The sequence below is a fragment of the Lactuca virosa genome, chromosome 3 (genome assembly GCF_052849685.1).
Source record: "Lactuca virosa cultivar CGN04683 chromosome 3, Lactuca_virosa_CGN04683_v6, whole genome shotgun sequence".
NCBI lineage: Eukaryota > Viridiplantae > Streptophyta > Magnoliopsida > Asterales > Asteraceae > Lactuca > Lactuca virosa.
In genome coordinates this window covers 96,414,996-96,440,863 of record NC_136428.1, presented here as the reverse complement: position 1 = coordinate 96,440,863, position 25,868 = coordinate 96,414,996, and the positions used below count along the sequence as shown (strand labels likewise).

At 36.3% G+C, this 25,868-nt stretch overlaps 4 protein-coding genes across 5 annotated transcripts; 1 reads left to right on the top strand and 3 right to left on the bottom strand.

Annotated features, from left to right (window-relative positions):
• Positions 1 to 1,660: 1,660 nt before the first annotated feature.
• LOC145163846 (uncharacterized) lies at positions 1,661 to 2,546 on the bottom strand. The gene is made up of 2 exons (XM_079082595.1): positions 2,022 to 2,546; positions 1,661 to 1,936 (listed from the first exon to the last, which is right to left on the bottom strand). Exons 1-2 carry the CDS (start codon positions 2,544 to 2,546, stop codon positions 1,661 to 1,663), a joined length of 801 nt encoding a protein of 266 aa, XP_078938721.1.
• Positions 2,547 to 4,387: 1,841 nt separating this feature from the next.
• Positions 4,388 to 8,130, top strand: LOC145166231 (F-box/kelch-repeat protein At3g06240-like). 2 transcript variants are annotated; one of them, XM_079085173.1, is made up of 2 exons: positions 4,388 to 4,636; positions 6,847 to 8,130. In XM_079085173.1, exon 2 carries the CDS (start codon positions 6,856 to 6,858, stop codon positions 8,035 to 8,037), a length of 1,182 nt encoding a protein of 393 aa, XP_078941299.1. In that variant the 5' UTR covers positions 4,388 to 4,636; positions 6,847 to 6,855; the 3' UTR covers positions 8,038 to 8,130. The 2 variants fall into 2 exon arrangements, with proteins under 2 accessions (XP_078941299.1, XP_078941300.1); XM_079085174.1 differs by lacking the exon at positions 4,388 to 4,636 and adding an exon at positions 4,664 to 4,868.
• Positions 8,131 to 17,946: 9,816 nt separating this feature from the next.
• LOC145166230 (peptidyl-prolyl cis-trans isomerase-like) lies at positions 17,947 to 18,754 on the bottom strand. Its single transcript, XM_079085171.1, has one exon. The coding sequence runs from the start codon at positions 18,637 to 18,639 to the stop codon at positions 18,121 to 18,123; it is 519 nt and encodes a 172-aa protein (XP_078941297.1). The 5' UTR covers positions 18,640 to 18,754; the 3' UTR covers positions 17,947 to 18,120.
• Positions 18,755 to 19,145: 391 nt separating this feature from the next.
• LOC145166229 (uncharacterized) lies at positions 19,146 to 21,793 on the bottom strand. The gene is made up of 2 exons (XM_079085170.1): positions 21,534 to 21,793; positions 19,146 to 21,026 (listed from the first exon to the last, which is right to left on the bottom strand). Exons 1-2 carry the CDS (start codon positions 21,700 to 21,702, stop codon positions 19,384 to 19,386), a joined length of 1,812 nt encoding a protein of 603 aa, XP_078941296.1. The 5' UTR covers positions 21,703 to 21,793; the 3' UTR covers positions 19,146 to 19,383.
• Between the last annotated feature and the right edge of the window lie 4,075 nt (positions 21,794 to 25,868).

Here is a 25,868-nt window from a genome sequence, read left to right as displayed (position 1 = left end):
CTTATCATAACACAATGGGACCCAAATCAAAACCCTAAGTCCCAAACTTCATAAAATGACTACCAAATCATGCATGGAAGGTTTACACCCATCAAGATCCAAACTTTATGATTCCATAACCACAACAAGGACCAACTATGAAGCTCAAAGGTTCTGGAGTAACTTCTACTCACAAGAACCACCTCAAAAGGACCAAAACCATAACAAAAATACCACTTAGCTAGATCTACATGAAATAGTTGTCAAGGTTAAGACTTTATACCTCCAGAAGATAGATCAAGGTGCACAAAGCCTGGATCCAAAAGCTCCAAGTCAAGCAATGACTCTTCAAGAAGTTCCTTCTTCTTCCTCAAGCACCAAAAACACACATAAATCACTTTGAAGCTCAATAATCACTCAAATGGAGGCTAGGATTTCGTTCTTAGGGTTAGAGAGGATGGAGGCCGAAGGAAATAAGGGTTGGATGTGAGTTAAGGTCTTTAAATAGGGTCCAAGACCCTAAATTAGGGTTTTAATATGGCCTGACGAACGCAGAGCGTTCCCTTGGGGAACGCAGGGCGGTCCCAAATGCTCCTGTGTCCAAATTCCTTTTTGAACGCCATGCGTTCCTACGTGGTATGCCATGCGTATCCGTTTTGGCCTAACACCCCTCTAACTTCAAATGGTCATAACTTTTGCATCCCTTATACGTTTTTGACGTTCTTTATATCCACGAAAAGGTAACGAGAAGTCCTACACTTCAATTAAATTTATTTAGCCTGAAAACCAACCGAAATAAAATCCAAAATTCATAAAAGTCCCGAACCAACACCTTTACCGATACCCATGGGCTCCAAAACACAAACCAAAAACCCGGATCATCCAAACTGCATCATCCACATACAAATGAGCCCAAACTCAATTCTTCAAGGGTTCTAAGTTTGATAATTTCACTCCTTGATAACCACCCCACAATGGGAAAATGATTCGAAACAGAGCGTTACACCTCACAGCTCTGGCTACTTTAACTCTTGCAGTAGCAAACTTGGTCTCTTTTTCACTTGAATGTCTTCTCCTTTTGGTGGTAGGTCTTCCTGGCATTCTCCTAGATATTGGTGGAAAATGCTTTTGGAATGGATTTTGTTCCTATAAATTTCTCCCATCGACAGGCATTATGTTAGTTTGGTAACATTCCATAAACCTGTCTTTTAAGAAGCATTCATTAACATATCCATCAGCTGTCTTATGGACATATTTAATGGCAACATTTGCATGAACACAAGGGATTCCAAAAGACCCCAAAGCCTGCATGTACAAGTCATGGCCTCTAAGTCTACCTTGAAACTTTCATAATTGAACCTAGCTTCAAACACTGAACCTTGGCTATGAATAACCATCCAAAAACGAAAAGTGACACATAAATTTAAAAACATTAACATAAGAGCATTGATTTATAAAATAAAAATGTAATTGGCTAAATAATACATACCTCATATACTTCCCAAAAAGGTTCATTTTTTTCAACACATTTGGGCACACATTGGACTTCCATTTGTTACACTTATCAGTCATGTGAGCAAACCTATCCATTATGTAGATTCTTATCTCCTTAAGCATTCTTATCAAAGGCTTTTTCCTAGCTTCTATTATGATGGAGTTAAAGCATTCTAAGATTCCATTCTCAAACTGCTTCACATGCAAACCCTGAAGTAAAGTAAGCTCTACACCAAGTTCTAGGCTGTTTGGAAATAAAATACTCATATACACCAGGACTAAGCTTCTTTATTTCACCCATATGTTTCTTGAAGTCTCCTTCTACACAACTCATTGCTGAAGCCCAAAAAAGTCTTTTGAATTCTAATCCGGTGTAAGCCTTCTTGAAGTTTGCATAAATGTGTCTAGCACATTGGCTGTGGTCCACATGTGGCAAAATGCCTTTCACAGCTTCCCACAAGCCCTGAAACATATAAGTACATTGTATATTAATATAAAACATTTCAATTATATAGTATATTAATACAAAACATAGCAAATAAAAGTACCTTATGTATGTATGATATGATAACCAACCCTCTACCACCATCCAACATTAGATCATCATGTATGAGCTCCAAAAACCAAGTCCAATTAGGTTTATTCTCCACATCTACAACAACCCAAGCTATTTGATGGACTTGGTTGTTTGCATCCCTTCCAATTGTTGTCAACAGTTCACCTTTCACCTCACCTTTGAAGAAGCATCCATCTAAACCAATCACTTTTCTACAATCACTTTTCCATCCACTACTTAAAGCCTTAAAACAGATACAAAATCCGTGGAAATAGCTCTTTCCATCAGGGTTGTTGATGACACTAACCTTGCAAGTAGACCCAGGGTTTGATCTTAAAAGCTCACAGGAGTAGTCCCATATTCTTGCATAATGCTCAGTGAACTTTCCTTCAATTAACTCTTTTGCCTTTTTTTCCCTCCTACATTGGCCAATAGACACATCACATCTAAATGTCTGTTTAATATCACTTATCATCTCCCTAAGCTTAAGCTTTGGCTTGTTTGCAATCTTAGTCATGTAATGTCTCCCAATCCATTCAGGAGACACAATTGAACCAAACGTGAATGACCTAGAGCATTTATGGATCCTAGTCATTGTTTTGATTTGTAATGACCTTTCCTTGTACATCTAAGCAACATGCAATCTGAAAGGGTATTTGTTGTCTTCATTTCTTTTCCCACATTTTGCAACAATTCTAACACTATCACACTTGGCAAAATATATTTGATACCCATGGGACACATCATAGTTTGCAAAACAGAATTTAAGTTGCTCAACGGATTCAAATATATCACCAAGTTTTGGTTCCATCTTGTCCCATCCGATGTTGGGATCATGAACCCTATACTTAGGTTGTACTTCTTCCTCATCATCTTTATCACTTTGCCAATCATTTTCATGATATACTCGTGCTCTCATTTTATCAGACTAACTTGCATTACGAAGATTAGCATCATTAAGCAATACATTCAAGAAATTATCCTTACACTTATCTAGTATGGTCACGAACTCATCCTCTGTTTCATGGTCTATGTAAATACCATGTAGTTCAAAGTCCATCTCGTTCAAACCAACAAAAGGTTCGTTCAAAACAGCAAATGGGTCATTCTTCCTCTGATGAAGCCATTCTTCACTCTTGCATAAAATCAAGGTTACATAACGTCATTTCAACTAAGAGATCAAAGGAAAAAAAATCAAAATTTAGTCCAAAACTGTAAATACCTTACCTGTGATGATCTTCTTCTTTACTTAACTTACACTATCAACACTGATTATCGTCTTCTTCTTTACTCGAGCTTCTGATAACAATCAAACCCTAAAATGCTTTGAAAATGGAGAGAAATATGGGTGACAATGATGATTTTTGTGGAGAAACAGAGCAGACGTCCGTTTTGGTGTAAATGTGATGGGTATTTGTGTTCTCGATGTCTAACGGAAATGAAACAGAAGAAACGGAAAAGATAACGAGAGTGAATGAGAGGTGTGTCACCGAATGTTACCGGATGACCTGCTAAATGGCGTTTTTGACAAAAAAGAGCCCAAATGTTGGGCGCTAACGCACCAAAATTCGCCGCAAGGACTAAACCGAACAAATTTTGAAAACTTAGGCACTTTTAAGTCAAAACATAATTGAAAACAATTCATAACATCTTTTTTGATATTGGTGTAACTTTGAGGGTTCGTTCTTTAGAGGTTATGTAAGTAATCATACAAGTCAGCAAAGCTTTCACTATCTGAGAAACTCATTTTGAAATAATTATAAAACACAATTAAGAATAATCACTATCTGAGAAACTCATTTTGAAATAATTATAAAACACAATTAAGAATATTTGGCTGTAAGTGAATGAAAATTAGCTGGAATACACATGATATGTGGAAAAAAAAACACTAGTATTTGGCGTCAGGAATGTACAATACACAAAGATCAGAATATACAATGGAAATCCAGAATATTTATACGCAGCCCGGAATGTTAGTCCAATATGTATGTTCTTGAATACGCTTTTCAAAGATTGATTGTGTCAGTTTGGAATGTACGGCGCCAGATTTCGGAAGCCAATGTCCGCAAACTTTGAAATTAACTTTACTACTCCGGAATGACTTAATTCCAGATTTAGTGATCATATTTGTAAATTTTAAAAAAATAATCATTTTTTATTCAAACATTCGATTATATTCGTTAGTTTACTCAAATTTTATTGTCCATCTCGTAAGTATATTGGCAATTAGCTTCTAGTTAAGTTTGGTTTTCCAATTTAAACAAATAACGGGCCAGCCCATTTAGTGAAACCTACGGACGCATTATAAGTCCTATAAAGCCTTGCACCGACCCTTACATTTACCGTCCTCCCACTATTGTACAAATTTCTCCCTGCATCAAGCTGGAGGAGCATTCGTAAGCGACGCGATCTGATCAAGTTCTTCCCGTGTTGCATTAGCTAAACTGGATCTATGTTCCCGTGAATCGGTCTGTTCTGCCTCATAAGTATCTGGATGGTCTACCATCTATCCCTTTCGCAGTAGTCCCTTGTCCCCACTCATCCGATCTTTCTGAATACAGCCTTCTTCTTGATCGCAGTCCAATTCACTGTTCCTCTTCTCCGGTTAGTGATTTTTTTATACCCTGTTTGATTTTCTTGGCTCGATAAATTTGTGAGGACAATGATTTGTTTAGGCTAAGATATAATTTTTCTGAGTTATTTATATGCGATATGTTCGTATGTGAAAATAGACTACTAAATTAGTATTGCTAATTAGGATCTTTAGTTACAAGTAGAAAAATACGACGACGAAAAAGATGTTAACTTTATTAGTATTCACCGTTCCTCTTCTCCGGTTAGTGATTTTTTTATGCCCTGTTTGATTTTTTTGGCTCGATAAATTTGTGAGGACAATAATTTGTTTAGGCTAAGATATAATTTTTCTGAGCTATCTATATGCCATATATTCGTATGTGAAAATAGAATACTAAATTAGTATCGCTAATAGAAAAATACGACGACGAAAAAGATGTTAACTTTATTAGTATTGTGTGGTTAACTTGTGATTTTGCATGTTGTAGGATTGTAATCTTGGAAAGGATTTTTTTTTTAAAATAAGAATGATTGTAGATATACATCGTCGATATGTGCTCGACAGCCAGAAACTGTTTGCCGACGTTTAAAGATTCAATTTTTTTGTACCCTTCACATATCTTCTTCTCTGTGAGCGAATTTGTATACCCTTCTAAAGTTTGATTTTCTTGGCTTGTTGAATTTGGGATGATAATAATTAGTTTAGGTTTTAAAGGTTCGATTTTTTTGAGTCATTGTATGAGATATGTCCGTACCATGTGATTTCTTAGCTTGTTAAATTTGTGAGTCGATTTTTTATACCATTTAAAGCTTGATTTTCTTAGCCTGTCAAATTTGTTATGATGATAATAAGTTGCTTAGGTTTTAAAGATTCAATTTTTGTGAGTTATTTGTTTATGTCCCTATCATGTGATTTTCTTGGCTTGTTAAAGTTGTGAGTGATTTTTCATACTTTTTTTTAAGTTTGATTTTCTTGGCCAGTTAGTTTTGTGATGATAATAGTTTGTATAGGTGTTAAAAGATTCAATTTTCTAAGTTATCTATTTTAGATATACACTTTTAAAGTTTGGTTTTCTTGGCCGGTTAAAATTGTGATGATAATAACTTGTTTAAGTTTTAAAGATTCAATTTTTCTGAGGTATCTATATGCGATATATTTACCATGTGATTTTCTTGGCTTGGGAGTATTTTTTTATATTGATTTTCTTTGAGTTTGTTTATGTTGTAAAGATTCAGTGAGTCATATATATATATATATATATATATATATATATATATATATATATATATAATGTCAAAAGAAGAGCAAAATAAGCAACGAAAAACATTTTTAAGAAATAGATAAACTTTTACTTACCATCAGTGTAATCTTGGAAAGAATTATACAAAACCACATAGTAAAATTAAGGGGGTTAAAAACTGGATAGCCGAAATTCAGATATCTGAATTTCGGATAGTTGATTTTAGATATCCAAAATTTCAGATACGGATTTGGATATCCGAAATGTTTTTTTTTTTTTTTTTTTTTTATTTTATCAAGTACAACCAAAAAATTCATGCAAAACAATTATACAAGTCTGTCGAGTCTTGATACCACTAAACATAAATTTGGGTGCCACTGTATAGTGATCAAAACCCTTGGGCGTAGTTTTGCTTCCCTATTTTATTTGATTGAATTAGTTCATTTTAAAGAACCTTCCCCACTCTTATTTTCAAAGTCACCGCTGATATGGGATGAGTACTTTTACTTCCCATTTATGCAAATTCATCTAATATATCTCCTTAAATAATACTACGTATGAAAAACACCATAATTTACAACAATTAACATAAATAATAGGTGAGTGAAGATTTTGATTTGGTCCTAAAATCTAATAGAATTAAATTTAACAAAGAATGCATATATATGAACTGCACTAATGCATAAATGCACTTTATAATGCCTATTAAAAAAAATATATAGTTCCACTATTCCAGTATTATTTCAAGAATATCTAGAGTGGTTGTCTATGAATATCAGCAAAGTTCACAAATGAAATGCAACTTCAATGGTCGTCAAGGACAGGTAAGGTTGCTGTATCAAGAATGCAGTAGCAAAAAACTTAATAATTTACAATTAAAGAGGAACGATGTAATAGAATTGCAAGTTTAGAGACAATTAAAGAGGAATGGGCAAGTTCGTTTTCCCAATGATTTTGATTGTATCCTACAACTAATTTCTATCTTGTTGGAAAATGCAGAATTACAGAATGTTAGATAATCTATGTGAAGAGTTGATGGTTGAAATCTTGACAAGACTACCACCCAAATCCCTCCTCCAATTTAGATCAGTCTCCAAATCATTACATTCTTGTATTGATAGCCCCGGTTTCATCCGCAGGCACACTTCTCGATCCCCACAAAGACTCGCCTTCACACACCTTGTTGGACATAACTACATAAAAGAATATGGCGATGACGTCTTTTGTACATTACATGCAGAAGACCAATTGCCATTGCGTGGATACATTGGTATAACAGCAGTCAAGTTTCCACACAGAAATATCAATATTGTTGGTTCATGTAATGGAATTTTGTGTCTGCTTGGTTGTAAAGATGGTGTAATTAGTCTATGGAACCCTTCAATTATGCGCCAACTAACCCTGCCCGATTGTCCCCGGAGATGCATTTATGGATTGGGGATCGGGTTTGGTTTCGACCCAATCACCGATGATAACAAGATTGTGAGTATACCCATTAATGGAAATGGAAAAGGAGAAAGTTCATTTGTTTACGCCTTGAAAACGGGCGCTTGGCGTCCTATTGTTTCCCCTATGCCTTTGTATTCTAAATCGTTATCAAGGTCGGTTTATCTCAATGGGGTATTGCATTGGGTGGTAGGACGTTGTTTTCCTGATTCAGAACAAGTAGAAGTTGGTTATATAATGACATTGGATTTGAGGACTCATGTTTTTGGCATGATTGCCTTGCCAAAACCTTGTTGGGAAACCCGAAGACTAGCAACCATCCAAGGTTCTCTAGCTGTGATTACTATTGTTGGCGATGATAGTTGGGTTTGGGTGAGGAGAGATGCAGATGATTCTTGGTCTGTGGTTCTTGAATCGAGAGCAAATCAAGTTGGATTTGGGGTAACGAAAGTTTTGGAACTGAGCAACAGCGGTGATTTGTTGCTGGACGATGTCTCGGATGGGTTCCAAGTTTATAATCCTAAGACAGGGGTGCGATCATTACTAGTGGACTTCAATGATACTTCTTCCTTAGTTAACATGAATATGTATGTCGAAAGCCTTCACTTGCTCCACATGGGGACTGCTTGCGAGATAAACCATCTTTTCTTGCAGGAAAAAAATAAAAAGAAACCCAATTTAGTTACTTCTTTCAAATCAATATCAGAGAATGACTGTTTAGATTATTTATTTCAGTATTTTTAAAATTTGTTTGTAAACCCTTTTATTTATGAATATGAGATGTTGAGCGACTCGATCAAGTTTAATTAATTTTGGAAGGATCCTTGTGTATCGAAATCATGGTGTAATGGACATGTAGCATCTTATATATTGTTATTGTCTTGGGGTAATCTCAAATATTGCAATGGACAACTATTTTCAACATTTCTCGCCTAAAAATTTCAATTATCTTCAACATCAAGATAAGGACAGACAGCAAGCACTATCCCATGCATATTTGTTGCATAAGCTAATCTTCAAATTTCGTTATTTCTTCTGTTTTTATTTATTGTTAAACTTGAAGGCTAAAAGAACACACACTTTTACAGACCGTAAGATTACACAAGAAAGCACAAACAAGAAGGAAAACTACTTCTGCATTAACGTGAAACAACTGAATAAAGCATGCCTTATGAGGCTTACACGAGAAAAGAAACTGACAACTACAAGGTAACTTATACCAATAAAGTAACTACTCACTAAAAGCTGAAAATTGATCAGAAAGAAATACACATAAAAATAACCAAGTAACTCCTGCACATGCATTTAGGTGTTGTACCAATGCATTTAGGTGTTGTACTTTTAACACTTCCCCTCAACACCTAATTTAACTATTTGCATAGCATCACAGAACTCAAACAACTTCTTGCTGGCCAAACCTTTTGTCAAGGAATCTGCAACTTTATTTGTGGTGTTCATATATTTCAGATCAATGTCACCTTGTAACACCTTTTCACAAATGAAATGATAGTGTACCTCGATATGCTTGGTTCGGGCATGGAACATGGGATTCTCAGCAAGTTGTATAGAGGATAAAATATCATAGAACAATGGTACACTATAGTTCACCTCCTGTTTAAGATCCTTTAGCAATTGTACCAGCCATACACACTCCTGAGCTGCCATTGCAGCAACTCTATACTCTGCTTCCGTTGTCGATAACGAGACTGTAGGTTGTCGTTTACTACACCAAGTTACCACACTAGATCCCAACATGAACAAGTAACATGTGGTTGATCTACGTGTATTGACATCACCAACATAATCTGCATCATAGTAGCCTAACATCTTGCTTTCTTCTCCTTTCTTAAAAGAAATACCCTAGAACGGTTAGACTCAAACGAGAGCTGCGCAATAGGGTCAAATGTATCACTCTGAGATTATGCAGCCTGTGTCACATGTGACTTAGCATATTCACTTAATAGCTAGCTCACATTACTAAGAGTCCTACAAAGCACAAAGCAAGCAGCATTCGGACAATGGAAAATCTAACCATCATACTCCAATCAAACCTTTCTATCCTCTAATCAGGAGTCTGTACATGCAATTCAAAGGCTCATACAATCAGGCATAACCTAAACAAGCTATCCTATCACTGACTGATCAGTACTAGCATGCAAGTCTACAAACACATATGATAGGCATATAAGGCATCCTCCTAGATCCTTAGCCCTAATCTAGCATGCAGTTCTCATAATCATATCATAACATAACATAACACATCATAACATGTATGGGTATCTTAGGGAAAACTTACTTGAGCTCGGCTGATTGCACGCATCACACACCTTGTTCTTTTCTCTTTTCACATTCTTTTCAAACTTCTTTTTATAAAAGGGTTTTACTTTTGAAAATTTTCATACCAAGTCCTTAGTTTGAGTTCAGACACACCCGGGAGTGTGCCTGAATCCCTCAAACCAAGGCTCTGATACCAACTTGTAACATCCCAAAAATACAGGCCAAAAATTTCGTTTTTAATTAAGTTATTACATAAAACCATCAGTATAAAAATGTTCATAATAATATCTCATATCAAAACCAGAGTGTCAATAATCAAAATATAGAATCATAAAACCATATCAGAGCCGACTCCTTTCCTTTGAAAACGAAGTACCTGAAACCAAAACTGAAAACCGTAAGCACAAAGCTTAGTGAGTTCCCCCCATCATACCACATACCATACAATCACATAGCATACATACTGCCGGACAATTCTGGGGTGCCCGACCTACCCGGTACGGCCATTCTGGGGTGCCGGCCTACCCGCGTCAAGCCATTCTGGGGTGCTGACCTACCCGTGTCAAGCCATTCTGGGGTGCCGACCTACCCTCCGGTCTATCTCAACCGGCAACGGGGACTATTTCACCCCTACCACTACCACACAATAATATATCACAATCATACTGTCAGGCATATCTGGGGTGCCCGACCTACCCTTCGGTCCTAACAACCGAACTTGGGGACTATTCCCCTCTTACTACCACTATCACATATAACATATCATAAACATACTGCTAGGCATGCATGGGTTCTGACGACCCCTTCGGTATCTCTCAACTGGTGCCCGGGGACTATTTCACCCCTACTACTACTAACATGTATCACAAAGCATGCTAGCACACAAACATAATAGATAACGACATACCAGATAATTATCACAAAGACAATCATCTAACAAACAACTCCTGCTAGTGGGCCGGCATTGTGGCCGTAGACCCACTTCTACTGGAAGGTAACTCACCTCACACTGCTGAAGTCCCGTAGACACAAATCCAGCTACTGGATGATAGCTTCCCGAACTGTCAATATCAAAACATCACCCAATTAATAATTGGGTTCCAACACATAACCATAATTACATACTTGGGGATAAATACTACTTTACCCCTAACTTAGCTTTATTCAAGCCCAAGGTCAAATCCAAAGGCCCAACAGTCAACTATGAGTCAAAGCCCAACACATGGCCCAATTTTCCAAATTGGGCCCAAACCTTTACAAGGTTTTACCATAAGGCCCAACCATTTGGTCCAGTCCAATATTCAACATTCTAATGACCCAATATCACATAATCATAAAGGCCCAAACTATGGCCCAATTTTCCAAATTGGGTCCAACTCCTCATATGGTCCTTACCTCAAAGCCCATTAATTATCCTAGTCCATTTGCTTGATCTTGGATGGCCCATTAATAATCCAATCATCAAGGCCCAATAGAAAGGCCCAACAGAAAGGCCCAACAATAACCCACGTGAAATTAGGGTTTCTCATAAAATGACGATTAGGGTTAAGTGTTTCTCACTTAACCCATTAAGGACTAAATCCATTAAGTCCATCACTCTTCTAAATAACTCATGGTGTGATTGGGCTTAATACACAATTTCATTCTAATGGCCCAAATGTGGGTCCCGATAAGTCCAAGCCCATAAATCCAATATTAGGGTTTTTAATCCCATCTTAGCCCAATAGGCCCAAAACCATGTCCTTAAGCCCATTAGGGTTTTCCTTAGGTCAATTAGGGTTTATTACACCCATTAGTCACATGTTTGGGCTTTTGGGCCCATTAGGGCTTCACTGCTCCGTTCTGCTTTTCTAAAAAATCTTTTACTCTTTTAGAAAAATTGTTTCTTTTATGAAAAATTTCTCAAATCCTTAGTTTGAGTTCAGATACGCCCGAAGGTGCATCCGAATCCCTCAAACCAAGGCTCTGATACCAACTTGTAACGATGTAAATTTAAAACAATTTTTCATTTTTCAACATAATAAAACTCATATAATATTCTTAAAATCTCATGTATCAAATGTCATCATAATAAAACATATCCCAGAATCTCAACGCATAATCTTCTGCCAGTGTGTACAAATCATGCCGACGCCTTCCCGCGATCCTCGCTGGTACCTGAAACACATATCACATAACACGGTAAGCATAAATGCTTAGTGAGTTCCCCAAAATACCACATACAACACATAAGCCACTCGAGGCTATAACTCGGTATGACCCTCTGGTCAATGTGTCTCAGCGGGACCCTCCAGTCCCGTAGCTCGTTGGACCCTCCAGTCCGGTCTAACTCGTTGGACCCTTTGGTCCGGTCTAAATCGTTGGGCCCTCTGGTCCGGTCTAAATCGTTGGACCCTCCGGTCCGGTCTATATAACCATAGCATACATATATCACAATTCACATAAACTCAAACATACACATAACACATAAGACCCTCCGGTCTGCACATAGTTACCACTCTAGGTAATGTATAGTGAGAAGACTCACCTCGGTTAATCTCGGAAAGTATCGAACTCGAATCACTGATCTAGCCTCCGCCTAATCACATAAAGTAATTATCTCTAATTAATACGACTCTCAAAAGCTAGACCAGTTCCTCCCTATCTTCTCTCAGAAGGGGAAAAGACCATTTTACCCCTCCAATAGTCCAATGTCCAAATGTTGACCAAACCCTAAAAGTCAACCCTAGTCAACGGTCCAACTTTGACCAGACTCGTCGAGTGCACTCGGGTGACTCGGCGAGTCCATGTGTGTCCTCTGAATCCTCCTAAGGCCTTACTCGACTCATCGAGTTAACCTTTCTCTCGACGGGTTACCACTGATCACGAATCGTGGTGCAACACGATCCGACTCGTCGAGTCCTCTCATGGACTCGGCGAGTCCATGCGTGTCCTCTGAATCCTCCTAAGGCCTTACTCGACTCATCGAGTTAACCTCTCTCTCGACGGGTTACCACTGATCACGAATCGTGGTGCAACACGATCCGACTCGTCGAGTCCTCTCATGGACTCGGCGAGTTTCTTCCATGAGAATGCTCAAACGACCTTCTGAGGTCAGATCTGTTTCTCTAACCTATAGATCTGACCTTCTAACACCCAAAAGTCACGTAAAGGTCTGAACTTTACGTTCATGCATCGCACATATAGCTCTATTTGATGAAATAGCTATAAAAATGGAGTCCTAAGCTCAATATCCTCATGTAACAGCATAAAGCTTGGTTGTTGGGACACTTTGGACCTCTCAAGGTCCATATCTAAAGTCTATTCCTCAATGGGACTTCTCAAGCTCCATATTCCAACTAAAGAAAGGGTAAAGAAACCCTAGATTCAAGAGATCTACTATATACACGAAAATAGGCATGGATTCATACCTCAAACAGAAGCCTTTGATGAAATAGAAGAAGTTCTGAGCCCCCTCTAAACAGCCTAGCTTGAATCTTCCTTCCTTCCTTGCAAGAATGCACTATGGTGGTGAAATTAGCCCACTCTCTCCCTCTCTAAGCTCTCTGGCTCGTTAGGGTTTCTCAAGGGTATGAGTGGCCGCAAATGAAGGCCATAAGGACCCTTAAATAGGGCACAGGCCCAAAGATTTAGGGTTTCTGTCCACAGCGCGGACTCGTCGAGTCGACTCGCCGACTCGTCGAGTCCCTCTCCTTGACTAAAAAATGAATACTCAATTTATGATACCTGGAAATCCAGATGTTACAGGGTGGGTAGGTGTGGGTGTGGGGGTGTGTTTGTGGGGGTGGGGTGGGTGGGTGTTTGTGGGTGTGTGTGTGTGTTTGGGGGGGTGTGGGTGTGGGTGGGGATGTGTGTGTGTGTATGTGTGTGTTTGTGTGTGTGTTTGTGGGGGTAGGTTTGGGAGTGGGAGTGGGTGGGTGTGGGTAGGTAGGGGTGTGGTGGGTTGTGGGTGTTAATGTGGGGGTAGGTAGAGGTGGGTGGGTGGGAGTAGGTGTGTGTTTATATTTTAGAAAAAATTTGGAATTAGAAAAATATGAAAAACAATGATTATCGGTTTTCCAAAAATTTCCAACTTCTTTGTAATTTTAGAAAACGGAAAATTTTCATATTCCGTGAAAAATTTAGAAAAATAGACGAATTAAACGCGTTTTCAAAATTCTCATTTTTCTTGGAATTTTTTTCCGGAAAACGGTCCATTTTTCCGCAACTAAATGCAACATAAGGGTGCGTTTGGTTGTAGAAAAATATTTTCATTTTCTAAGAAAATATTTTTAGAAAATAGAGTTGAGTTTTCATTTTTAGTTTTCAATGAAAATTTTAGAAAACGCGTTTGGTAGGAAGCGGTGGAGTTTTCATTTTTTATCTTAAAATTTTGGAAAACTTTAGAAAACTGTAAAACTCGCTTTTCTAATTACATACAATTTGGAAAACTGGAAATTTTCATTTTCTTAGAAAGCTTTGGAAAACTGAACGAAACAAACGCGTTTTCAAAATTTCCGTTTTTTCTTGAAAAAAATTTCCTAGAAAACCGGAAAGATTTCTACAACCAAACGCACGCTAAGTTTTCCCTCCAAACCGATTTCTATAAAAGCATCGAACCTATCAATTTCATAGTATCAATCTTTTAAGTCGGTTTCTACAAAGGAAGCTTCAATCAATTTCAAGGCTAGTATCGATTTCATACAACATATTGGTGTGTTTGTTTCATATGTTAGTCGTAATTGCTAATTGCGATGATTATTTATGTTGTTGGTATTCGATTAGATGGGTTCGCTCGTCTTTGCTCCGGAAACAAGTTGATCAAAGTGATCGTCATTCAAGCCAAAATTCACATAAAAACCGTCATAGTAAAAACCCCGTTAAAATATTAACCATAATGTATCTTGTAACTAGATAAAAGATCATAAAGCTAGTATAAAACCCTTAAAAGGTCACAAATTCAGTAGTTATTTTAATTGGCGTCCGCGTAATGTTTGACAAATTGTTTAAAAGAGATGCCAATCATATGACACCGTAAAAATTACTTGATGGGATCGATCACTGCATAGTGATTTCAGATGGGCTAGTGTCTACCTGATTTTATATGCCCTTCTTTGCCTTGGTTCCTAATTGAATTTCTATTGAATTGTTTTGATGGCTAGTATTCAGTGTTTTGAAAACCGGACCGGACCGGCCGGTTCAACCGGGAACCGGCAAGGTTACCGGTTTTTTATCCCCAAAAAACCGCTTGCAATCCCAACCGTAAAAGACCGCCGGTTTACTTAAAAACCGTAAAAAACCGGCTTGGTTCAACCGACTCTTAAATCCGGTTTATTGAAGAAAAAAAATTCTTGTATCCAGCCCAAAAGAGCTAGCCGGCCCAAAAAGAGGCAGCCGATGATACTTAGGCCCCGTTTGATACGCGTCTGACCTAGTCAAGTCAGACGTTTTTGGCTGACTCGGTCAGCAAAATCTGTTTGGTAATCCAATTTTGGCCATCTAACTCGAGAAAGGAGTTGGGAGAAGACTGACTGAGAAAGAAAGCAAAACTTTCCAATAATACCCTTGCCCTTTGATAAAAATTCAAGGTTCAACAAGTGAAATGGGAGGCTACAGAATTGAACTCGGGTCTCTCATATACAAACAATGGTGTTTACCACCAAGCTAGATGGTTTTTTGTGTTTTAATCTCTAAAATAATATATTTAATGTCTATTTTGCTGAAGTTTTTGTATACATTATTATTATTATTATTATTATTATTATTATTATTATTAAGAGCACGAGGGTAAAATGGTCATTTTGTATCGGTCAGCACATTCAGTCAGATGTACAATCAAACAACATGATTTCTTTCTCAGTCAGAATTTATTACTCAGACAGACATTTTCCAATCAACACTTTCTCAGTCAGCAACTATCAAACGACCCCTTAGATTGTTCCACAAAAATCTGATAATGCTTCCTTTTATTTACTCACTTTGCCTTCTATTTCTTTATCACCCACCGATGTGGGATTCCTTAAATGTAACTATTCCATATTTTAAAGATATGCGACTCCTTTACACTACACAGCATACACATTAAATATTAAATATATATTATATATGTTTACTTAGATTTTCTTTTACACAACTTAATATACATATATAAAACACAAACACACTTCGTATATTTAATATACATATACACAAATATAATTTATTCCTTTACACATAACACAACACAGTGACACTTTCTGGACTTAGTAATAAACATTTGAATTTCTTATAAAAATTTATTATCCCAAATTCTTTGTTTATATATATATATATATATATATATATATATATATATATATATATATATATATATATATATATATATATATATATATATATATATCCGGTTTTTCCGGTTTTTAAGACCGGTCCAACCGGTCAGACCAGTTGAACCATCGACCCGGTAAAACATCCGGTTCGATGTCCGGTCCGGTTTTCAAAACATTGCTAGTAGTTATAATGCTTGATGCTTTTCCTTCATACATATTGATTGATTTTTTTTTTTTTTTTTTTTTTTTTGTGTTTGATGCTTTTCTTTCATAAAATTTGTATAGTTCTATAAAAATTGAACTTGTAGTAACGTGACATTTAAAATAATAATAATAAATCCTTGGTTATCATACTTATAAAAAGATAGATCTAACATGTTTAAAAGATAAAAACAAGTACTCAACTCACTTCATCATCGCTGCCACTTACCTTACCAGTGACCAATGACTCGACCCCCAACGCGAACAAGTTCTTACACCAATAACATCGGATTTCAAATCTCTTAAAAATGAAAAATCTTCGGCAACTAGAGATGCAAACCAATTTTAGATATGACCACTAGCACCAGGGTAGGAATATACAGGTACAATTGTAGCGACATCATACAAATATTTAGGCTGCGTTTGGCTGGTAGCTGAAAAACTAGCTGATAGCTGAAAAGCTAGCTGACGGTTAAAAAGTTAGCTGCTAACTGATAAGCTAGCCGATAAAAAAGAATGTTTGGTAAAAACTAGCTGATAAGCTAGCTGAAAGATATAAAATTACATAAAAGGGTATTTTTCAAAATAAGTTTTTTATAATTAATTAAGGGTATATTTGAGAAGTTTGTAAAAAAAACTCCTAAAAAGCTACTCCAAGTAGCTTTTTAAAAGCTAACTTAAAAGTTATCTTAAACTAGTTTTTTGGCTTATCAAACGCCAACTAAAAAAACTCGAAAAATAAGCTAGTTTTTCAGCTAGCTGTGGCGCACCAAGCCTTACTCTCCATTTCTATAAATCCCTTGTGAAGACCATACTCGATGCGTGTTCCAACCAATGTTTTAAAATCGGTTTTTTAGTTGAACCGGTATGGTGACCGGTTCCCGGTTCGACCGTTGGGTTAACCGATTTCTATAATTTTCATCTTTTTTTCTAATTTTCCTATACATACATTCATATATAAATCATGAATTGACATTTACAAGTTCAAACATTAAAAATACATATAAAAATAAGTTGTGGATCAATTCAAATACATTAAAATAATACATAAACATAAATTTTAGTGTTTTATATCAATCAATATACGTCAAAAAGAAAATAAAGTATAGTACTGAAACAAAATTTAGTTTTAGATAAATAAGACACATCAAAAAACTTTATAACATTTACTATAAGTTTTTATTTAGAGAAATCTAAATAAATTTGAAAAAAAAATCACCAAATTTTATTATGCAAATCTTCTTTTTCATGTATTTTTGTTCCGTTTAACCGGTTCAACTGGGTTTTCTACAAACCGGCCGGTTCAACCCGGTTCAGAAATCGACGTAAAACCGATAATAGTTGAACCGCTCCCTCTCCGATTTCCGGTCCAACGGACCGGTTCAAACCGGTTTTTAAAACATTGGTTCCAACACTTGTTTATTTTGAAGGCCGTCTAAACGCTCACTCACAATCTCGGCTTCGGCTTTGAAACTATCCAGCTCTTTGGAATTAGTTGTCATCATTGCTACAGCCTTCTTCTCCATTTGGTAAACAGCTTCCACTTTCTATTGCTCAAGAAGAACAATCTGCTACTCGGATTCCGCTATCAATAGGATTCAACTCAGCATTCTCCTTCTCAACCAACTCCAAATTACAACTAGGACAAGGTTACTATAATTTAAAGCGTGGCACTCCAAAGTCTTTGCCTCAGTTGAGAGAATATTTGTAGTGTTGATGATTTGGAATTGTCAAGGACATGTAGGAGGGTCAACTGGTCAAGGGTGCATCTGTCATGGTAACTTTTTGTTTTATTTTTATTTTAAAGAGAGCCATCATGGAATGGTGTTCAAAATCACCGGTCCCATAGACAAAGGATTTGTACAAAATCTCGGGTCAAACAAAGGAATTGGAAAACTTAATTTTATTTCATCCCAAGTAGTTCACATCATTAACCATCAACTTAGATATAAACCCTTAACACAACCAGTACAAAACCCTAGATAACACCACCATGATAGTCGATACGATGGACACAATTAAATCAAAATTGAGAAATTAAAAACAGGAAATAGATATGAATCTAAGAAAGTTGACCACAATCGGCAATAACGACGGGCTTAGAGGTGGTTCCGCTTCCAGATCCAACCTTCTCGATCGCCCTTACGACGTCCATTCCTTCAACAACCTCTCCGAACACGACGTGTTTCCCATCGAGCCACTCGGTTTTCTCCGTACAGATGAAGAACTGAGATCCGTTGGTGTTTGGACCGGCATTGGCCATGGAGAGGATTCCCGGACCGGTGTGCTTCTTTTTGAAATTCTCGTCGGCGAATTTGTTACCATAGATGGACTCACCGCCGGTGCCGTTACCTCTGGTGAAATCACCGCCCTGGCACATGAAATTGGGAATCACACGGTGGAATGAGGATCCTTTGTAGTGCAAGTTTTTGCCGGAAGTACCGGTTCCTTTCTCACCGGTGCAGAGTGCACGGAAGTTCTCGGCGGTTTTTGGAGTTGTGTCAGCGAACAGCTCCATCACAATCCTGCCGGCCGGTGAACCGCCGACGGTCATATCGAAGAAAACCCTAGGATTTGCCATCGTTGATTTTGCCCTTAATTACTTTCGCCGCGTTTCTACACTTTTACACACAGTAAAAAACACAAGGTGTAATTATATAGTCGACTATGACGGTAGATCAACTCAGCAAGTGAATCTCAACTGTTCGTATGGACACGTGACAGCATCGTGCGGTTACCTTTATGTAGGAGGGGTTTGTTGAACTGGGATTGTATATTAGGAGTTATTTACGATTTTGCCCTTTACGTATTATAATGCACGTGTTATAATATATTTTTTGTATATATTTGTAATTGGTGGTAGTTTACGTAGTATTGCTAATTAGCTATATTACACTTTCCTCCTCAATTCAAGGCACAATTGAAAGTTTCAAGCTTTGGCATCTCGAATTCTTCTCTATTAATCTGATGTCATGGCTTTTAATAACTTCACTACTCTTATTGTTACGCAAGCAATCAACTAAAAACAAAAAAAAAATGACACAGAAAATTAACGTGGAAAAGGCTTACAATATTTGTAGACACAACTTTAAATAATAACTTCTTTTAGTTAAAAGTACAATTATTGATTCAATCGATACAATATAAATGCAAACTTGAAACTTTACAAACCCCATTGAATATCTTCACATGATACACATTCAATTCATGCACAAACGAAATCCTAATCGCTTTGCCGGATCTATCAATCTCTATGCATAATCTTCTAAAATTGTTTCCAATCATGAAGTCTTTATTTGTTTGTTGATAGCATGCAAAGTCTTAATTAAGGATGAGAGTACTTAGGAGGTAGGGGAGGAAGATCCCCTACGATGGGATGGTGGAAATATTTTGGAGGAATGGTGGGCAAAGGATGATGATTCCCTAGGATGGGGTGATGATGGAAATACTTTGGAGGAATGGTGGGCAAAGGAGGAAGCTTTGGGAGAGAAAATGGTGGGCAAGGTTTCTTTGGTGAAGGTGGGTCTATTACCGGAGGCAATGGTGATTTTGGTGTCGGATTGTAATCCGGAACAGGAGAAGGATTATAAACAGGCGGTTTTGGCTGTGGTTTGTAAACTGGAACCGGAGCAGGCTTGTAGACCGGCGGCTCTGGCTTTGGTTTGTAAATAGGAACGGGAGCAGGCTTGTAGACAGGTGGCTCTAGTTTTGGTTTTGGGTCACAAGGAGGCTTGACGACCGGTGGCTCTGGCTTTGGCTTGTAAACTGGAACAGGGGCAGGTTTGTAGACCGGTGGCTCAGGCTTTGGCTTATAAACTGGAACAGGGGAAGGTTTGTAGACTGGCGGCTTTGGCTTTGGTTTGTAAACTGGAACCGGAACCGGAGCAGGCTTGTAAACCGGTGGCTCTGGTTTTGGCTTGTAAACCGGAACCGGAGCCGGTTTGTAGACTGGCGGCTTTGGCTTTGGCTTGTAAACCGGAACTGGAGCAGGCTTGTAGACGGGTGGCTTTGGTTTTGGTTTGTAAACTGGAACGGGAGCAGGCTTATAAACAGGCGGTTTTGGCTTTGGCTTATAAACTGGAATGGGATCAGGCTTGTAGACCGGAGGCTTTGGCTTTGGCTTGTAAACTGGAATGGGAGCAGGCTTGTAGACTGGTGGCTTTGGCTTTGGCTTATAAACCGGAATGGGAGCAGGCTTGTAGACCGGAGGCTCTGGCTTTGGCTTTGGCTTGTAAACTGGGACGGGAGCAGGCTTGTAGACTGGGGGCTTTGGCTTTGGCTTATAAACTGGAATGGGAGCAGGTTTGTAGACAGGTGGCTCTGGCTTTGGTTTTGGGTCACAAGGAGGCTTGACTACTGGTGGTTCTGGCTTTGGTGTTGGTGTGTAAACAGGAGGAGGATTGTAAACAGGTGGTGGATTGTAAACCGGAGGAGGATTGTAAACTGGTGGTGGTTCAACAACCGGAGGAGGATTGTATACTGGAACAGGGGGAGTCTCAACAACCGGTGGGTCATAAACAGGAGTAGGTGATGGTGTGTTTGGTGGAAATGGGAATGATGGATAAACCTTTGGTGGAAATTGAGGAAGAGGAAAATGGTGGCCAAACCATGGGTGTGTTTTGGGCAAAGGTGGTAGTGTTGGTAGGGGAGGATACTTAAAATAAGGCCAGAAGAATTTAGAAGTGCACACTGCTGATGAGAATTTAAGTTTTCCAACAGGTTGGAAGGTGTGTTTTTGGTCGGATTTTGACTGGAAAGTGATCTTGGTGGCTTCTAAACCATCATGAACTGCACATGGTTTATTTGCTGCATTGTGAAGTTGCGCATAACATTCTTCTGTCAACTTCCCATCTTTCAAGATCTCTTGAGGAAGAGAGATCTTGAAGTTCCCTTCACCATCCAGCTCTCCCACACCTTTTGTTTTGAGCATCCCGTTCTCAAGCTTGCAGTCAACCGTTACTTTAAGCCCTGAAACAAAACCAAACATATACACTTTTACTATCATTTTATCCGATCAAATAAAGGGTTAAATGAAGTTATAAACATACTTTCATTGATTTGTTTATTATAGCGCCTTCGTTTCATATTCTTTTTTTCATTTTACAACATTGTATTTTGAAAAATCTACCGAGTTATAGTAATATTATTCAAATATAAAATAATTTTCGTTGTTATATGTTATAAGTAGATAGTTTTTTCAAAGTACTATGTTCTAATAAGAAAAGAAATTGAAAGTAGAATGCAGTAAACAAATGGAATTTTGAAAGGGAATGCTTTAATAAGAAAAAAAAATGAAACTACAGTCGATGCTACAATACACAAATAAGTGAAACTAATTTTGCTATTTGTTGCATCTAGCACTTAATTTTACAAGTCCAATTGTTTGCCTCCATTTAGCGATTTGCATAACATTTTGATTCAGAAAAACATTAATTTGTACTGTAACTCTAGCAGCAATGAGTAATTAAAGATTACCTGATAAAGCATGGCTGCTCTTGATATTAATGTCCTTACAATCAGTACATTCTCCAATCCCAACTACCTCCACAACCTTGTCATAACCATAACAGAAATTCCCTGAAAAAACTAAAATCAGCAAGAATCCCAAAAGGGTTTCAGGCCTACAGACTGAATAAACCTGCATTACTTTATTATAGGCATATAAGAATATAAGATAGAGTGATAAGGTTTCTAAAAAAGCCTCAGTTTTGAGTGAGTACTTGGATCAGTTACTAGTAATGTGTATATATAATGAGTGTTGAGTACAGTTTGGCAATGGAGGCTGCTAGCTGCCGACATTGCTAAAGATATGAACAAGATCACATGAGAGTAAGGGACCCATATATGAATGAGGGATGAAGAAGAAATAAAAAAAATGTAATGTACCATTATTTTCATTGATTGAGCTCTCAACTGCACCACATCCTTAGCTTAGCTAACATGCAAATCAGTAAATGTGCCATGTTCACCTACTAAAAGCTTCTCATTAATACCTCCACTTTTTTTCCTTCCTCATGGAGACGACAATTCTTTAGACTCCATCGTTGCAAATTTTACATCATGTAGACTTTTTTCAAACAGTTGTCAGCTTCGAAATGGTAGATCCAGAAACTCACCATGCATAGACTTCATGGCTACGAGTAATTACAAAATTTGGTACTTGTATTTTTTAGAAAAAAATACAAAATTGATATATATATATATATATATATATATATATATATATATATATATATATATATATATATATATATATATATATATATATATTTCCTAATTAAATCTTGTTATGCTTCTGTGGATCATGCTTGCATGCTTGGTTACAGGTTTTGGTAATCTAAAGATTTTTTTTTTTTTTTGAAAACCCTTTAAATAACTTTTAAGCTATAGACATTATATCAAACAGTTAACAGGTATGTATGGTGCATTCAATCCACTGATAATAACTTTTTATCTAAAAAGGTTATGAGTTTTTTGACAAAGATATCCTTGTTTAAGATAATCAGATAATGTGTTTGATCTCTAATACTTTAAGGGTCAGTGTGACCTTTCAAATACTGTTAAGGGTTCAAGAAGACAAGAACCATGGTTGCAGAATGGTTCTTATGTTGTTTCATGATTTGGCAGTCTGTTAAAAGAAACTTATTCTTTGACCGCAGCTAGACATTTGACCAAACAGTTGGAAGCGACAACTTGAAAGGATGCATTAAACGCATACTTGGTTAACTCAATTATTTTGTGTATCCCACGTCTAGACACCATTTTTTTTTTCTTGGGGCGGGGGATGTATGGATGAAAGACTTAGAAAAAAGATAACTGATTTGCACATAATATATAGTATTTTTTTTATCTATATAAACGATTTCTATTTTAGATGAGTTTTATAATATACAATTATACATAAAAAGCATATCATTGTTTTATATATGGATAAAAAATGTTGTATATAAAATAACTTAGTAAAAATATTAAAATATGCTAAAGTTACAATTTTCATATTTTGAACGACTGAAAATCATAAATAAAAGAGTAAGGGTGTTTTGGATCGGTGCTTATTAATTTTTCATGGTTTAAGGCTAGAGGTGACAAAAACTGACACGATATGAAATAAACAGGTTTGGGTAAGATATTTCAACCCGTTTAATTAAACGGGTTGACACGACACGATATGAAAAATAAACAGGTAAGGTTAGGGTTGAAAATTTCAACTTGAATATGACTCGAAAATGACTCGTTTTATGAATATTTTAAATAAACTACAAAGACAAAAAAAAAACCAAAACAATACATAAAAGAAAATCTTTAGGTTGATTCATTTTGTAACCTGGAATACACTTAGCCATCTTAGTCAATACTTTCATTTTTAGTTTTTTTGTTATCGCCCAAATTACATAGTCCCCTCAACCACTCTCTCCTCCTCGTGAGCCCTCCCTTCTCCTTCCAACTCATATTCATTCCATTTTATATTTTAAACTTACTATAAATTTAGTCATTTCACCTCCCAACTATCACATTTCCTTTCCAGGTATCCAAATCATACTCTTTTAACATATTTAATGTTTCAACTTCACATGCCACGACACATTTTAAGGTATACCCCTAACCTGAAACCCGACACGAACTCGACACGAAAATAAACATGTTGACACGACACAACACATTAATCAAACGGGTCGGGTTAGGGTTAAGCTCTCTCAAACCGTTTATTGTTTTGACACGACACGACACGTTTGTCAGGTCTAACTAATGCCAGTAAATATTTTTTAAACATTTAAATAGAAAAGAATTTTAAGTGTTTGAATATAAAAAGAATTAAAATGTTTATTATTGAAATGAGTTTTTGTAAAATATACTATTTTTACCGTTATTAACATAAATTTCTGTAAAAGTTATATTTTTGTATATATGTTATTGGTTTAAATAGTTGTAAAAGATAAAATTATAAATTATAAATAATAAATAAAGATGTTATTTATTAGCCAACTAGGTTATAACCCGTAGAAACCATGATGGGTATATTTAAAAAATTTATATAGATAAAAAATAATAAATATAAAAAACCAAGATATTGTCTATTATAAGTAATTATGAGTTAATTTGTTAAGCAAAACAAACATAATAATGTTATTAGGATATGATTTTGTATTTTCAAATTTTGAATTGAATTTGATTTGTTATAAAAAAAAAATCATAGAAAAATGTCACGTGTCAAAGAAAGAGACATTATAACAAAAACTGACACGTGTCATTTTTCGGTATAAAAAAAATCATAGAAAAATGCAATGTATCAAAGAGACATTCTAAAAAAATATCATTTTTAAGTTTTATTTATTAGAAGAGGTAGATTTCAAACATTAAAAAATAACTTTTAACTTATTTTATTTTGATACAGACTAATATAAATACGTTTAATTCAAACACCTCCTAAAATAACCAAATTAAACAAAAATATATTTTTTCCAAAATTTAGTTAAAAATTAAATTATTTTTAAAAATAACCATTAGTTACCAAGGCCCACCTATTAAAATGGGCTTTTGGCCTCCGATTTAATGATATCAAAAAAGCCTTTCTGAATTCAGATATTAGGATAAATGATTAAATATATTTCGCTTCGTTTTTTTGCCACCGAGACTATTTTATTGATAATCAATATTCAAGAAGCCATCAAGGATATTTCGATCTTTAAGAGTCCAGATTGCACATGACATGACTAATAACCGAGTTCAGAATAGCAAGATATTTATTGTCCCATCCCAAAAATTCTTTGATAAACGCAAAAAGAACCCGTCAGGAAGCCGGCTTCTCACTATTTTTTTTTTATTATTATTATTTTATAACGGCAAATAGTTTATTAATATTATTAAAGGGTGCTGGCAAAATTACAAAACGAGGAAAATAGAAATACGGAGCACATCGCACCATTACATAAATGTAACCAAAAGGACAACACAAAGAGAGTAATTTTAAAGCATTTAAGGTTGCACCAGCCATAGTACATTTCTGTCAAGAGCAACTTCACCTACCAATAATGACATCGAAATATTATAACTTGAAGGAATTATCAACTTTTGCTTCAAGGCTTCTATTGCTTTAGTGAATCGGGCCTTCTTGTTATTACAACACCATTTTTTTTACCTCCTTTCTTGAAATGGGGCCTCTAGAAACAGATTCTCTCATTTAGATATTTTCGAAACGATTGGGCAGGGTGGCTAATGCGAAAGCTTACAAGTGTAAAAAAGGCAATTTAATTAAGTAGGGTATAATAGTCTTTAATTCCAAGGACCACCTAATAAGTTATATTCAAAAATAATTTTGACAAGTGAAGGTTATTTATGTTGGTGTCTTCTTCTTTTTACGAGGGCTTTTTTGAAAGTTAATATGAGACTCGACATATATGATGCATCTTACATGGTATCCGAACCAATATCTAACACCAACATGGCTTGAGACATCCTATTTGTCCTCATCAAGTTTGTTTCTGGGAGAGATTGTGTTAATGTATTTCATATCGGTACAGAACGATCATGTAAGTGATTATATATGTCGAAGTCTCTCATTTTACATAAGGGATCTTTTGAAGAGTTAATATGAGACTACATACATATCTCATAGTTTTTTATTTGCATGAAGTTTTATTTGATGTTTTGTTTGTTACTACTTGGTGCTTATTTTTTATATTGTTATTAGCGGCTTTTGCATCTAAAAGAAGTATGTTTCTTAATTAATAGATTTTTGTGAAATTTGCATCTTCATTTGCTACCCCACACTACTAAATCAAGATATGGTTCATTGCCTCTTCGAGGATGATG

What these genes read in the sequence shown, in the direction of transcription:
- LOC145166231 (XM_079085173.1), top strand. Translation starts at nt 6,856, where the DNA reads ATGTTAGATAATCTATGTGAAGAGTTGATGGTTGAAATCTTGACAAGA.
- LOC145166229 (XM_079085170.1), bottom strand. Translation starts at nt 21,702, where the DNA reads ATGCAGGTTTATTCAGTCTGTAGGCCTGAAACCCTTTTGGGATTCTTG. An exon ending in GAGCAGCCATGCTTTATCAG is followed by an intron (nt 21,027 to 21,533) that starts GTAATCTTTAAT and finishes GTTTTGTTTCAG; the next exon opens with GGCTTAAAGTAACGGTTGAC.
- LOC145166230 (XM_079085171.1), bottom strand. Translation starts at nt 18,639, where the DNA reads ATGGCAAATCCTAGGGTTTTCTTCGATATGACCGTCGGCGGTTCACCG.
- LOC145163846 (XM_079082595.1), bottom strand. Translation starts at nt 2,546, where the DNA reads ATGACTAAGATTGCAAACAAGCCAAAGCTTAAGCTTAGGGAGATGATA. An exon ending in TCATATCATACATACATAAG is followed by an intron (nt 1,937 to 2,021) that starts GTACTTTTATTT and finishes TATATGTTTCAG; the next exon opens with GGCTTGTGGGAAGCTGTGAA.